Genomic DNA, 14,792 nt, shown 5'->3' on the forward strand with positions numbered 1-14,792 from the left:
GAAACAGGACAAAAGCTGTCCCAGATATCCCAGGAGAACTGAGTGGCTGTCCTCGGTTCACCCCGGGTTCAGCTGTGTGTCATTTGGATCCACAGGGATGACCTCATGACCACCCCAGGATAAATGGCAGTAGATTAGGCCTACAGCATTCATCCCTCCCTCCTCTATACAGCATGGATGGTGTGTGTTTTAGTACACATAAACATCAACCCATATTGCGGGTGAGGGAGGAAACCAGACCATTCCACATCATCAGCCATTTATGCTTGATATTTTATTCATTGCAAGATTCTTTGGCTGGGCTTTCACTGCATTGCTCTTTTGTTCAGGTCCTCAAATCAAACATACAAAATATTAAACAATGCTTTCTGCAGAAACGTCGTCAAGCATCCTGGCAAGCATTATTTAAAGTCAGGTTCTTTAGACCAGCCTTCTCTTTTCTTTATTAGACAAAGACTTTTTAATAATTGGTTCCATCCCCGGCAATGGAGCTCTTTTGCGAGCTGCAGTTTCTATTTTCTGGACAAGGTCCACATCCCACCTGTGGGTTACAAAGCTGACTACAGTCCCAGGAAATGCACTGCCTACGCGGCCAACTCGCCCCACCCGATGGAGGTAATCCTGGAGCGTTGGGGGAAAGTCATAGTTGATCACTAGCTCCACCTGGGTGGTATCCAGTCCTCGGGAAGCGATATCTGTGCATACCAAGATGTCAGACCTGCCTTTCTGGAAGGAGTCGAAGATACCTTCTCTCATTACCGCTTGCATCTGTCCCTGCAAGCGCAGGTGTTTAATCTTATGGTCATCCAATATGTAACCAAGCCAGTTGACTGTACTGGCGCTGTTGCAGAAAATCAGAACCCCTCCAGACGAGGGCCCTCGATCTTTGATCAGCTGCAGCATCTCCACCACCTTGTTGCTGCCCTTCACGCGCATGAATTTTTGCTCCACGTGGGGCTGAAGGTGATGCAGACTCTGGCTGGTGAGTATGCTGAAGCCGTCCAGATCGGCGACCTTACTCAGCATTTTGCCCAACCCCTTCGGGATGGTGGCTCCCATAGCCACCAGCTGGGCTTTGGGATCCCAAACGTCACTGACTTCCTTGAGGCTGGTGCTGAGGGGGACCTGCTGAAGCAGGTCTTCCACCAGGTCTACAAAGGTGGGGTCCAGCAAGGTGTCCACTTCATCCAACACCAGGCAGTGCAGCTTCTCCAAGCTCAACATCCTCCTCCGCAGCGCCTTGCACAGCGCGCCTGGCGTGGCCACCAGGAGGTCGGCAGGGCCGGCGTGGATCTTCCGCCAGATGTGGCCTATGCCCCGGCCACCCCCGAACTCCCTTACCTGCAAGCCCAATGGCGTGCACAGGTACGAGGCTACGCTCCGCACCTGTCCCGCGAGCTCTCGGGAAGGCAGCACCACCAAGGAGCGGGGGGAGGCAACGTGCCCGGTGGGCCAGTGCCGGGCTTGCAAGAGCCGCTGGATCAGGGGCAGCAGGTAGGCCAGAGTCTTGCCGCTGCCGGTCTCCGCGGCACAGAGTGCGCTGGACCCCTTCAGCAGGGTGGGGATGGTGCGCTTCTGCACGGCGGTGGGCTGGGAGATGCCCAGCACGTCCTGCAAGACGGAGACTAGCTGGGGCTCCACGCCCAGGGCTAGGAAAGAGGAGGGGGGAGAGTCAGCGCCGGCCTCCTCAGGCGACTCCTGCCGAGTCCGCTCCAGCCGGAAATAATCCCCCCGGGACAAGCGGTGCTTCCAGCCACCCGAGACCAAGCGAGGCTTCTCCCAGCGGCCCACCGTCTGCCGCGCGGCCTGGCTCAGCTCCTTGCGGCGGCTCCGCAGCAGCAGCTTCACGGAGCGGGGTGGGCCCGGCGCAGCAGCGGGGGCGCCCTTCCGGCCGGGTCTGGAGCCGCCCCGCTCCAGCTGGAGCCGCCAAGCGTGCGGGACCCGCACCACGTTCGGCGCCGCCGCCGCCGCCGCCTCCTCCGCCGGTGGCGTCCCGGAGCCCGAGCGCAGGCTCCAGCGGCGCAAAGCCGGCGGGGCAACCCGGCCTGGAGCGCCGGCCCAGGCGGCCCCACGGGCCCCGCAAGCGTACAGCGCCATCCGCCAGGCGAAAGAGCGGCGGCGGCGGCGTGAGGAGACAGCAGGCGGTCGCGGGTAGATGACGCCGTCACCTCGCGCGGCTTTCTTTCACGGTTTCCCTATCGCCACTATGGAGTCGAAGGCTGATGACGAAATCTCTCCGCGCTAACCCAGCCGAGGAAAAAACGGATTGGCGACCAAATACCATAGAGAGAGAGACATGCTAGAGTGACACTTTCATGGTGAAATTGTTATTGAGCTTGAATGTCGCATGCATAGACGTAGAAAATGGAACCTTCTCAAAGTGGGGAGAGGCAACGAGTGGGGTGCCGTAGGGCTCAGTCCTGGGCCCAGTGCTCTTCAACATTTTTATTAATGATTTGGACGAGGAGGTGCAGGGAACGCTGATCAAATTTGCAGATGACACAAAATTGGGTGGGATAGCTAATACCCTGGAAGACAGAAACAAACTTCAAAGTGATCTTGATAGGCTGGAGTGCTGGGCTGAAAACAACAGAATGAAATTTAATAGGGATAAATGCCAAGTTCTACATTTAGGAAATAGAAACCAAAGGCACAGTTACAAGATGGGGGATACTTGCCTCAGCAATACTACAAACGAGAAGAATCTTGGAATTGTTGTAGATTGCAAGCTGAATATGAGCCAACAGTGCGATATGGCTGCAAGAAAGGCCAATGCTATTTGGGGCTGCATTAATAGAAGTAGAGCTTCCAAATCATGTGAGGTACTGGTTGCTCTGTATTCGGCCCTGCTTAGGCCTCATCTAGAGTATTGTGTTCAGTTCTGGACTCCACAATTCAAGAAGGACACAGACAAGGTGGAGCGTATTCAGAGGAGGGCAACCAGGATGATCAGGGGTCTGGAAACAAAGCCCTATGAAGAGAGACTGAAAGGACTGGGCATGTTTAGCCTGGAGAAGAGAAGACTGAGGGGAGACATGATAGCACTCTTCAAATACTTGAAAGGTTGTCACACAGAGGAGGGCCAGGATCTCTTCTCGATCCTCCCAGAGTGCAGGACACGGAATAACGGGCTCAAATTAAAGGAAGCCAGATTCCAGCTGGACATCAGGAAAAACTTCCTGACTGTTAGAGCAGTACAACAATGGAATCAGTTACCTAGGGAGGTTGTGGGCATTCCCACACTAGAGGCAGCTGGACAACCATCTGTCAGGGATGGTTTATATTGGAATCCTGCATTGAGCAGGGGGTTGGACTTGATGGCCTTGTAGGCCCCTTCCAGCTCTGCTATTCTATGATTCTATGATTCTGGCAGGAGTGAAAAATACTATTTTTTTTTAAAGGGGGGGGGGTCTCTATAAGTTGTGTATGGATGTAGGGTGACGATTCTCCATCACATTAGCCAAGATCTTTGCATCAGAAGTTAGAGTGGAAAGCCTAAGGATGGCGATAGGGTGTTCTACTTCTCTTTTCTATCTCTGTGAGCTCCACAGTCGCGTTAGGATGACGTTGCAACACTGGGTTTTCTTCTTCACTTTATCTCTATTCAGAGTTGGGAAAGAGAAATCTTCTCTTCCCTCCTCTGATCCCCACATGTTTCTTGATCCAGAATAAACTTGCCGAGTTTGTTTTGAAGAGGGAGGGAGAAGTCGCGCAATGATGAGAAACAAACGTAAGAGATGGGGGAAAGTGTGTTCAAAATCAATGTTTTAGTGATAAAATTAGAATAAATAACATCACAGTTACTGTTGAGGGTAGAAGGCAGAATATTCAACGGAATATATTTAAATAACTGTTAATGTATCTTTCTGCAAACACATACACTTACATATAAAATTACATGCATGTACGCAGAGATATAGAACAAATAACCACCAGTAGTGCATCCAGTTTATAAAGTTAGTTTTAAAAAATTAAATTTATAGAATTAAAATACACACAGAGAGAGATTGGGATTTGAAAATGTGGCTTTTTTTTTTAAAAAAAATAAAACATCAGCTTCAGTCACAATATGCTTTGTTGTTCATTCGTTCAGTCGCTTCTGACTCTTCGTGACTTCATGGACCAGCCCACGCCAGAGCTTTCTGTCGGCCGTCGCCACCCCCAGCTTCCCCAAGGTCGAGTCCGTCACCTCCAGAATATCATCCATCGATCTTGCCCTTGGTCGGCCCCTCTTCCTTTTGCCTTCCACTTTCCCTAGCATCAGCCTCTTCTCCAGGGTGTCCTGTCTTCTTATTATGTGGCCAAAGTACTTCAGTTTTGCCTTTAATACCATTCCCTCAAGTGAGCAGTCTGGCTTTATTTATTTATTTTATTTATATTTATTTAAGCATTTTTATGGCGCCATTCAGCCAAAAAAGGCTCTCACGGCGGCTTTCAAAAGTATTTCTTGACAGTCCCTGTCCACATTTCCTGGAGTATGGACTGGTTTGATCTTCTTGCAGTCCAAGTCACTCTCAGAATTTCCCTCCAACACCACAGTTCAAAAGCATCTATCTTCCTTCACTCAGCCTTCCTTATGGTCCAGCTCTCGCAGCCATAGGTTACTACGAGGAATTGCTTTAACTATGCGGACCTTTGTTGTCAGTGTGGTGTCTCTGCTCTTAACTATTTTATCAAGACTTGACATTGCTCTTCTCCCAAGAAGTAAACATCTTCTGATTTCCTGGCTGCAATATGCTACATTACCATTTATACGCTGAGTCGGAGCCCCTCAGTAATAGGCCTCTTCTGGCTTCAGCTTATGAGTGGTATTGTAGCCTACTCCTATTTGTGACTGAAGCTGGTGTTTAATGCCAAAATGTTTCGCACAGACACACAATACATACTAGATGTGCTGCTATAGCTATTTGTTTCTTTTGGATTGCTGAATCATGCACATGGCATTGCCTGCATATGAAAAATAGAGTAAACGGAGTAATTTCCAAAATATATTCTGGGCTAAACTTCCAGCTACTGCTCTCCAAATTCCTAAGGAGAGAAAAAACTGGTAGAAGCCTATGAATTGCCCATCAGATTAAGGCCGTTTGGACTACGAGCTCTGTAGATTCAGGAATTTTCCTTTCTATCAAGCATATCGGGGTCCTTGTTTGTTCAATTGGAAACAATTATAAATCTGAAAGGCTCTGTGCAGATAAATTAAAATCTCTTGTAATAGGCTGCTCTACATTTTTGTGTGTGTTAAGAATCATAGATTTGAGATGATCGAATCCATCACACAAGCTGGATTCGGTCATCTCAAATTCAAGCTATGGGCCTCTACTTTTTTCTTCTCCTTATCTCTGTAGTTATAATCCCGGGAAAGGGCAGAACCACGACGCAGTGTGATGACGTCCAATCGAGTTCCTCGCGGCGCTCTCTCTGAGGCACGAGGGCGGCGGAGAAAGAGAGCGCATGCGCGGAAGTTGGTGGAGCCGCACGAAACGAGGCCTGGGAGCCGGCGCGTGGAGGAAAGGGGCGGGGCCGAGCGGGGCGCGCGGTGAGTCCGTTGGAAAGAGGGATTCGCCTCAAGGAAGCCTCCCCTCCCCCACTCCCGTCTGTCTTTCTGAGGGTCCTGAGAGGGCGGCGGCGGCTTCTGCCCCTCTCCGGGGTTTCGAGGACGAGCCGGCCATTTGGCCCCCTGGTTAATGGCGCTCAGTGCAAGTCCTGCCCCTTTTATCACGTCCCTTGCGGCGTAAAGGCGGCTGAGGGTGCTACACTGTGCATGTTTAGAAGCAGGGCGGGAGTCCTACAATTCCCAGCATGCCCCAGTTAGTATGGCCGGCTGAGGAATGCTGGGAGTTGTAGGAGTTTCTGTCTAAACATGCATAGGATTGTGCCTTTAGTGTGTGATGCTATGCATGTTTAGACGGGAGGGGGGGGAGTCCTCCAATTCCCAGCATGCCCCAGTGAGTACAGCAGCCTGAGGAATGCTGGGAGTTGTAGGACTTTTTTTCCTGCCTAAACAGGCATAGGGAGACATTTTTCTCCCTCTCTCAAAATACTAGAACCCAATGGGGGTCATCCCATGAAGCTGATTGGTGGGAGATCCAGGACAAATAAGAGGAAGTACTTCTTCACACAGCGCATAGTTAAGCTATGGAACTCACTACCACAAGATGTAGCGATGGCTACCAATTTGGATGACTTTTAAAAAGGGGGTTGGATAAATTCCTGGAGGAGAAGGCTATCAATGGCTACTAGCCCTGATGATTGTGTGCTAGCTCCAGTATTCGAGGCAATAAGCCTGTGTGTACCAGTTGCTGGGGAACATGGGTGGGAGGGTGCTGTTGCACAATGTCCTGCCTTGTTGGTACCTGGCCAATGGCTGGTTGGCCACTGTGTAAACAAAGTGCTGGGCTAGATGGATCCTTGGTCTGATCCAGCGTGGCACTTCTGATCTTCTTATGTTCTTATGATCATATCCTCATGCATTCAAAAGAATAATTACAAAAAACAAAGTAAATGAGATTATACTGCAAGGTTTTCTTAGCATCCTAGATTTGGAGCGGGACCTTGTAGGCCAGGGGTGGGCAAAAGGTACAGCTGGATCTGTGGGTTGATCTTTGGGGATTTTGTGGTAGATTGGCATGGATTTCTCAGTCCAAATCATTTTAACAATATCAGTAACAAAATGACTTCCACCACTATGACCTAAATTATACAGCTGAAATAAGAAGGGTGTTTTTTGGGGTGGGCGGAGTGTGTGTGTGTAGTCAGAAGTGGGCTTTTGTGTAGCTAGACTTAGCTTCAGTTCTGATACCCAAATCCTTGGGCTCAGCATTCCTTAATTCTAAGGCTGTTGTGGTTCTAATGATGATGATGATGATGCTCCTGCAAGGCTGACGCCTGCCCACTCTTGTAGTCTATCTTGTAGTCCACATTTGTAGTCCATCTTCTTGAATAGATTGCTCTATTCAAGAAATCCTCAGCTAATGGCTGGCTGGCTTTTGCTTGAAGACTTCTAGTAGGAAATAGCCTGTTCGCCTCCCTTAGGTAATTGGTTCCAGGGACAGCTTTGAGGGTAGGAATGGTGAGGCCCCTGCTGAGAGTCCACCCCCGAGCAGGGGCCCGCTGATAAGATCTCCCTGGACTTGTTCCTCACCTTGACCCTTGCAACCTGCTTGTTCACTGGACTCTTGCTCTGGCCAAGGCAATGGAAGTGGTGAGGAGGAGGAGGAGTTGATGCTGTTGCCAATTTGCTCTCTGTCCATCAAGCAAGAAAGCAGTAGCAATGAGGAGGAGGAGTGAGAGCAGTTAATGACAATGGCGGTGAGGAGGTAAGCTCACTGAGTGAAGGGATCTCGCCCAATGGCCCTCAGAAGTCTGAAGCTGGCACTGATTGGTTCCATTGTCTACGCGTTCTTACTGTCAAGAATTTATTCTAAACTTCAACCAAAATCTACCTTTCAGTAACTCAAACCTGTTAGACCTAGTCCTGCTCTTTAGGCTAGCCCCTTCTATGTGGCAGCCTTTCAGGTATTTGAAGAGCACTTTTGTGCCCCCTTCATTCTTCTCTTCTCCAGGCTAAACGTACCCAGTTCCTTCAACCTTTCCTCTAGGGATGTGCTCCGCTTCTCCTCGAACCGGAGAAGCAGGAGCGGAGCGGGGGGCTTTGCCTACCCTTAAGGCGGAGGCGAAGATGATTGGGGGACCCGCAGAGCATTGCGGAGCGGATCAAGGTGAAGGCGGATCCTTCGCCTCGATCTGGAGCTCCGTCAAAAAGGTAAGTGGGGTTTACTTGGCTCTGCCGCGACGGCGGCAGGGCCAGGTAAACCCCCCCTCCCTCCTCTCCCTTACCTGCGTCCGTCCGCGGTCCCGCGGCTGCTTCAATTGAGCCCGAGGACTCAACCAGGAAGACTAGGCTGAAACTAGGACGCAGGTAAGGGAGAGGAGGGAGGGGGGTTTACCTGGCCCTGCCGCCACCCATGCGGCGACGGCGGCAGAGCCAGGTAAGGGACCAAGGGGGTGGGGGGTCTTACCTGAGTCCGTCGCGGCCCATCCCAGCTTCACTAGAGCCCGCGGCTCAACCAGGAAGTGTAGGCTGCAATTGGGGCCTACACTTCCTGGTTGAGCCGTGGGCTCTAGTGAAGCTGGGATGGGCCGCGACGGACACAGGTAAGGGGGAGGAGGGAGGGGGGCCTTACCTGACGCCACTCCCCGCCACTGCGGAGCTCCGATTTGGAGCCGGAGCTCTGCAGCGGAGCGGAGTGGCCCCCAGGCGGGGCGGGGCGGAGCGAGCCTGATCCGCAATTTGCGGATCGGCCGTGAAGAGGATCGGGGGGTCCGTGCACACCCCTACTTTCCTCATAAGATCTGTTTCCATACCCCTGAGCATTTTTGTTTCCTTTCTCTGCACCCATGCTGGTTTATGTGCATCTTCCTTAAAGTGTGGTATCCAGAGCTGGGTACATTATTCCAGATGTGGTCTGACTATCATGGAATAAAGGGCATCTATTGCTTCTCGTGACTTGGAGACTATGGATCGATGAATGCAGCCTACCATTGCGTTTGGCTTTTTTGCAGCTCCTTCACACTGCTGGCTCACGTTCATGAACTTCAACTCTGTTCTGCTTTTCTGCAGTCCTGTACATACCTAACTTGGGAGCAAGTCTCACAAGTGACTCCTAGAGGGACGCCTGCTTTCGCTGACATTTTCTTGGCAGACTTTTGTAGCGGGGTGGTTTGCCATTGCCTTCCCCAGTCGTGGTTACCTTTCCCCCAGCTAGCTGGGTCCTCATTTTACCGACCTCAGAAGGATGGAAGGCTGAGTCAACCTGAGCCAGCTGCCTGAGAACCAGCTTCCGCTGGGATTGAACTCAGGCCGTGGGGAGAGTTTCGGCTGCAGTAACTGCCACTTACCACTCTGCACCACACGAGGTTTTGTAATATACATAATTTATGAAATCATCTCCCCTCCTGCTCCTCCGGCCACCTCATTTTTGTCCTAGCAATAACTCTGAGATTGACTATAATTCTGGAATACTGTGGGCATTTTTGTTCGCCACTTCTCAAAGAATAGGGAGGATATTATAGAGCTGGCAAAAGTGAAGAAAGGGAACCAAAATGATCAAGACGGTTCCCTTTGAGGAATCATTGCAACGTTTGGGGCTGTTTAGTTTAGAAGAAAGGTGACGAGATACATGATTGAGGTACACAACATTATTCACGGGGTTGTCAGGGTTCTTTCTAGGACCTTGAACAACTCTTTAAAGATCTCTGCCCCTTTAAAAGTCTCTTTCCTTTTACTCCATGTTTACAGCCAACCTTCACAGCAGTGGGAAAAATATAAATAAAGAGATTTTTCCTTGCCTCAAAGCAGTAAAGCCTGGGGTTCGTTTTCTAGCCATTCTTTCTCCGAATCTTTGTAGCTGGGCATACAGCTGAGCAAAGCACCAAAACAAACTAGGGGTAAGCCAGGATCGCGGGTTTGGATGTAACAGGTGTGGCCAGAAACAAACCATAGTTAATTCATACAAATGTACAAAGAAACCACAGTTAAGTGAAGCAAGTTGTGGCTTAGCATTTGTTAATATGTTGCCATTGTGGTTCTGTTATCACCATGTTGGTTTTCTTTGTTCTTTGAAATTGAGAATTTTGCAAGGATGTTTTTAAAAATTATATTTTTGTTTCTGATTTTTCTTGTTTTAGACTATTCAAAAGACGTAATGACAGTGAACACAACACCGCTTGCTTTCAAGAATAAGGCCATATTGGCTCCTATGGTGCGGGTTGGGACCCTCCCAATGAGGCTGCTGGCTTTGGATTATGGTGCTGATATTGTATACTGTGAGGTAGGATGGCAGGAGAAGATTTTTCTATTTGTTTTCAATTTTGGAGAAATTCAACCTTTTTCTGCTTTTTCGTAGGGAGAATTCCCTCCTGCTTCCTTAATCACTAAAGGGACACTTTAGTGATTAAATTCCCCACTGCTGCCTTAATCACAAAAGGGAAACTTTAGTGATATCTTTAGTTTTGGAGAAGTTCAACTTTTTTCTGCTTTCATTAATAAAAATATATTTAAGGAGCCAAACATTTAGCAGAGAAGATCAAAGAAAAGATGCTCCCCAGTCTCTCTCATCTGGGTTAACTAAGAATGTTTTCAGGGGTAGGCAACCTGGTGTAGTCCAAAACTTATGGAGGGCACCAGGATGTCTACTGTTCATGTAAATGCTGATGTAGTTCTGTTTCTTTTTACCGCAATAAGGTGGAAGGGGGCAATTCACCCATGAGTTCTGTTTCTGCATATTTTCTTCTGTGGGATTGGAGGGTCTTTCTACAGATGAATTTATCTTTCTGTCTGGGGCCCTAGGTCTCATCCATTTTTGTAACTTATGCCATTATTCTTTAAGGAGCTGATTGACATTAAGATGCTTCAGTGCAAGAGAATTGTAAATGGCAAGTATCTGCTTGTATATTATCTAACATATAAGAATATATAACTTGACAGTGAAAATAAGGTGAATATAGTTGGGGTTTCTCTTATTGTTTCTTTAAGATTATTCCTTATGTCTGGTGGTAGTTTTACACTGCTGCTTTTCTTTAGCATCCCCTCAAGAAGTGAAAGAATCTGTCTGTTAAAGGTTGAAGATTTCCAGGTCGGTCTCCACAACCGCATGGCATATCTGAATGTTACAGGGGACATCCCCATTCTTGAATTAAAACAGGGTCGGGCAATTTCTAGGCCCAAACATCTGGAGGGCCACAACTCCCATCAGCTCTAGCTAGCATAGCCAATGGGGAGGAATGATGGGAGTTGTAGGCCAAAGCATTTGGAGGACCACGAGTTATAAACTCTGGGATTAAAATGTTAAAAATAATTACTTTTTTTGTAAGTTGCTAGATAAAAAAAACAAGACTTCAAAGTTTTCATTCTCATGAACAATTTCTCAAAAGCAAGGGAAATTATTCTAGAAAAAATGTTTTTGTTTTAAACGTGTTTTGAAATAATTGCCAGTTACCAATACTTGTTTCTTTGATTTATTAATAAAGGGGTAGGCTTTCTGGTTTTTAAATCATGTCAGCCAGGTGCTTATTCAGTTTCAAAAGAATTGCTGATCCTGTGGCAGAAGTTGGGTATAAGCTTGTGAGCAGGTTATTGGGGGGGGGGGGGGCACATTGACAGCACACACGTACATGGATCCATGGCTTCCATTAATAGGCTGATGCTTTAATTCTGGTGCACCATGGGTATTTAGTCAGTTCAGCAGAGTTTCATCACTGGCTTTCCATGGTCATTAAGTTAGTCCAGCAAGGGCAGTTTCCACTCTCTTGAGTTTATGGCGAGAAACTTCTCCAGCTTTTCCTCCCGAAAGGAATTGGAGCCTCTTCTTCCCATGTTTCTCTGGGATTCAGACCATACGCATGATGTTCCTTGTCCTGGAGCTCAGCCTGGTGCTTCTCATCAAGGAGCCCGCCACTGTTGGGTTGCCACTGTCTCCAACCCTAACTGGCCAAACTCGGGAATTTAGAAGTGGGGAGTTCACATTCCCAAGAAGGGATGATGGTGTGGGTTCATTGCTCCCTTTAGACAATGGGGATAGCCTCAGCCGCCTTCAAGTCACTTGGGGTTACAGAAATCCCCTCCTCTTTACTCCCAATGATGAGGCAGAAGCTGGAGATGGCTGGCTGAGTAAGGAGTAAGTATTGCTCCCTCGGTGTACTTCTCTCTTGCTTGTATCTCCCTCTATCTCGGTCTCTCACTTTTTATCTTCCTCTTCTTGCTGATCTGCCTGTCCTCCTTTTGCTCTCTTTTTCTTTCTGTCTATCTCTTTACTCCTTTTAACCTGATTCTGAGCTACACCGCCTCACCTCCCTGTCTCCGTTTTCTCTGAACTGCAGCTTTTCTGGCTGCCAGAGCAGGCCAGAGAGACGATGCACCACAGCTGTCCCGACTCTGCCCTCTGCAGTGATGGGGTAGCCTGGCAGGCAACGAGCCCTGGAGGCACTTCACTGGGCTGTTTTGAATCCTTGTACTTTTGGCTGATCTTTCACATTAGTGTTTAGAACAATTTCCTAACGTTTCTTCCAGATGTCAAATGTTTTTCAGCTGTATTTAAATGAGATGCCTATTAGGATGTGCCAGGTGGCATCTGTCAGCTAATGAAATAATCATTTTCTGCATAATGTATTTTGTAACGCTTAGAGTAGTTTACTGTCTAGCAAACCAACTCCAGGCACCAGGCAGTTTTCAACAGATTGCTGAATATTCCCCCAAAGCTAATTGGCTGCTTGAATGCCTTCCAACATGGGTCCAGATTTGAATTCAGTAAAGTCCTTTTGCCAAATGGTTGGCATGGGGATAGTTAAGAACTCTGGCGGTGAACTAAATTCTAACCCATACATAAAAATAAACAAATGTCCTTACATGCTTTTCCTATGTCTGAAGACGTAGGGTTAGAAGTCGCTGGGACTTCAAGCTATTCAAGATTGCTCCTTTTTGAGCTCTAATGTTGCCAAAAATTGTACCTCCTTACCTTGGAAGGACTCAGTGCTAATTTAATAATGTTGTGCTGAACAAATTTAATTGGGAAAATAGAAAGCCAAATTTCCTTTACTGTGTATTTTTATATTTGGCAGCAGCTAAGTTTTCCTCGCTCAGGATTTTAGAACTGAAAATCTATTGAGAGAAAATGTGGATTTTCCTTGTGTGATGTTTACCTTAACGCAGTTCTGCCTCCCTTCTTTGTCATGCAGAGGTACTTGGAACAGTGGACTTTGTTGCTCCCAATGGGAGGGTTGTGTTCAGGACATGTGAAAGGGAAAGAGACTGTGTTGTCTTTCAAATGGTAAGAAGTGGCTCTTTACCTCCTGCTAACAGAGCAGGATCTGTATTATTCACGTATTTTAATGAACTGCTAAAACAAGAACAAATGAACCCTCCTGGAATTCACTGGTTTAGGAAAAACATAGTTTCATAAGATTTGAATAAGTTCATGGGTGACATTGTCTCTCAGTTGATTGTGCAGTTATATTAATATTGATGATGATGGCTACCTTATAGTTATTTAGTAAAGCTCCCCAGCAATGCTTCAGTATTCATTTTTAGGTAATACATTGCATTTATGCTTTTGATGGTTTTAAATTTCTATATATTTGTTTTTTAATGTTCACTGTTTTTAACTTTTGTAAACTGCCCAGAGAGCTTCAGCTATGGGGCGGTATGTAAATGTAATAAATAAATAAATAAATTCATCCATCTGCACTAACTTCCCATTGGCTGCGTTTGGAAGCCATGATAACCGCGATGCATTCCTCTCCTTTCCTCTGTTTTCAATAAAATGCAGCTTGTGTTGTCTGAACCAGACAGACTGTGGTTAATTTTACCTGTGGCTTGCTTGAGACAAGCCAACCCATGGTTTATGAATCTGGCTTACTTCAACGAGCCATTGTTAAGATTGACCATGGTTTAGGGTTTGGAATTAACGCTAAACGGTTATTAATTGAAATCGGAAGCCAAAGCTTCTGATCTTCTTGTGGCCACTGAAGGAGCGGGGATTAAGGCTTGCTGAGGTTCACTTAAGCTCATTCGTGTAATGTTAAGCAGGGATAGGCAAAGCGCTGCCACTGCACCCCCAGATGCAATTCTTGGCCCCTGTTGAGGCACCCTACTTTTCCTGGTTTTTGTTTTTTTACAAATTAACAAAAGTTCTTACTGGCACCTTATTATTATTATTATTATTTATTTATATAGCACCATCAATGTACATGGTGCTGTACAGAGTAAAACAGTAAATAGTGAGACCCTGCCGCATAGGCTTCACTTTAAAGCACAGTGAGGCCCTCCCGCTGCTGCTGTCTTAATTTCCCATGAGTGCCTTTGGGTCGCACGTGGGGCTCAGATAGTGGCTCAGTTCAGACAACACATTTCTCTTTGGTGGTTTTAGAACTCCACGGTGGAGTTTTCATACCACCATTAAGAAGTGTGTTGTGTGGAAGGAAAACTCCACCCCACGGTGGAGATTTTTTATTTTTATTTTTTTTAGAAAACACTCCATGCTAAATATCCAAGCTGTTCCTGCACATCCATTGTGTTGTGTGGAGGGCTCCGTGGAGTTTCTCATTGCATTGAGTGGACTTTTCCTACTGGCTACAGAGTGCCATGGCAAGGGTGACGAAAGGAGGGAGTGCCGCTCTAGGAGAGCCGCTGGGATTGGGTTTTTTTTGCAGCAGTGGCTGATGGGATACCATCAAGAGGACCGGGGGAGGAGAGAGGGCAGAGGAACTACCAATCAAATGTGGCATTGCTTTTACTCAGCTCCACAGTAGCCCACAGTAACACAACGGTGGCGTTAGGACATGTTGTGTGGGGAGCACCCTTTAGAAACTCAGCTGTTGATTGGAGTTTTCACACTGGTAGAGAAACGTGTTTTCTGAACTGAGCCATTCTTGGGAAATGGTGGGTGGCTGCAGGCCAACATTTTCCTCAGCTGTGTGCCCAGCCACCAAGAAAATAAAGGGAGGAAAAGCTGGGAAGGGCTAAAGAGAACAGTGGGAGGCTAGGAAAGACAGCTTTAAGCCAGCAGGCCCACACCCTCCCCGCTGCCCCTCCATAGTTAGTGACAATCTGCAAGTAAGCCAAAGCAGAAGCTTCCCAACTCCTCCTTCTGGCCACATGGGAGAGATGAGTTTGTGAGCCCATGGCTCACGGTGGCTTGTTCCTGCTTGCTCCTGTTGCAGTAACATTATGGTTTAGCACTGGGTGGGCAACTTCTGCAGCCCAGCTTCCCCCTCCCCTTGCAACCTACCAGGGGCTA

General features: G+C 47.7%; 2 protein-coding genes across 5 annotated transcripts in view; one reads left to right on the forward strand and one right to left on the reverse strand.

Moving 5' to 3' along the window:
- Positions 1 to 259: 259 nt before the first annotated feature.
- On the reverse strand, positions 260 to 2,097 carry DDX28 (DEAD-box helicase 28). The gene has a single exon (XM_063141394.1). The coding sequence runs from the start codon at positions 2,095 to 2,097 to the stop codon at positions 421 to 423; it is 1,677 nt and encodes a 558-aa protein (XP_062997464.1). The 3' UTR covers positions 260 to 420.
- A 3,397-nt stretch (positions 2,098 to 5,494) lies between these two features.
- Positions 5,495 to 14,792, forward strand: part of DUS2 (dihydrouridine synthase 2) — a 42,118-nt gene continuing 32,820 nt past the window's right edge. The window contains exons 1-4 of one of the 4 annotated variants that reach the window (XM_063141544.1): positions 5,495 to 5,536; positions 9,688 to 9,830; positions 10,389 to 10,434; positions 12,733 to 12,824. In XM_063141544.1, the coding sequence (XP_062997614.1) occupies positions 9,705 to 9,830; positions 10,389 to 10,434; positions 12,733 to 12,824 (264 nt within the window). In that variant the 5' untranslated portion in view covers positions 5,495 to 5,536; positions 9,688 to 9,704. Of the gene's footprint in view, positions 5,537 to 7,296; positions 7,317 to 7,743; positions 7,763 to 9,687; positions 9,831 to 10,388; positions 10,435 to 10,581; positions 10,635 to 12,732; positions 12,825 to 14,792 lie in introns of those variants that run through there. The other 3 variants (XM_063141543.1, XM_063141545.1, XM_063141546.1) reach the window with 3 other exon arrangements.

Source organism: Elgaria multicarinata, chromosome 14, assembly GCF_023053635.1.
Source record: "Elgaria multicarinata webbii isolate HBS135686 ecotype San Diego chromosome 14, rElgMul1.1.pri, whole genome shotgun sequence".
NCBI lineage: Eukaryota > Metazoa > Chordata > Lepidosauria > Squamata > Anguidae > Elgaria > Elgaria multicarinata.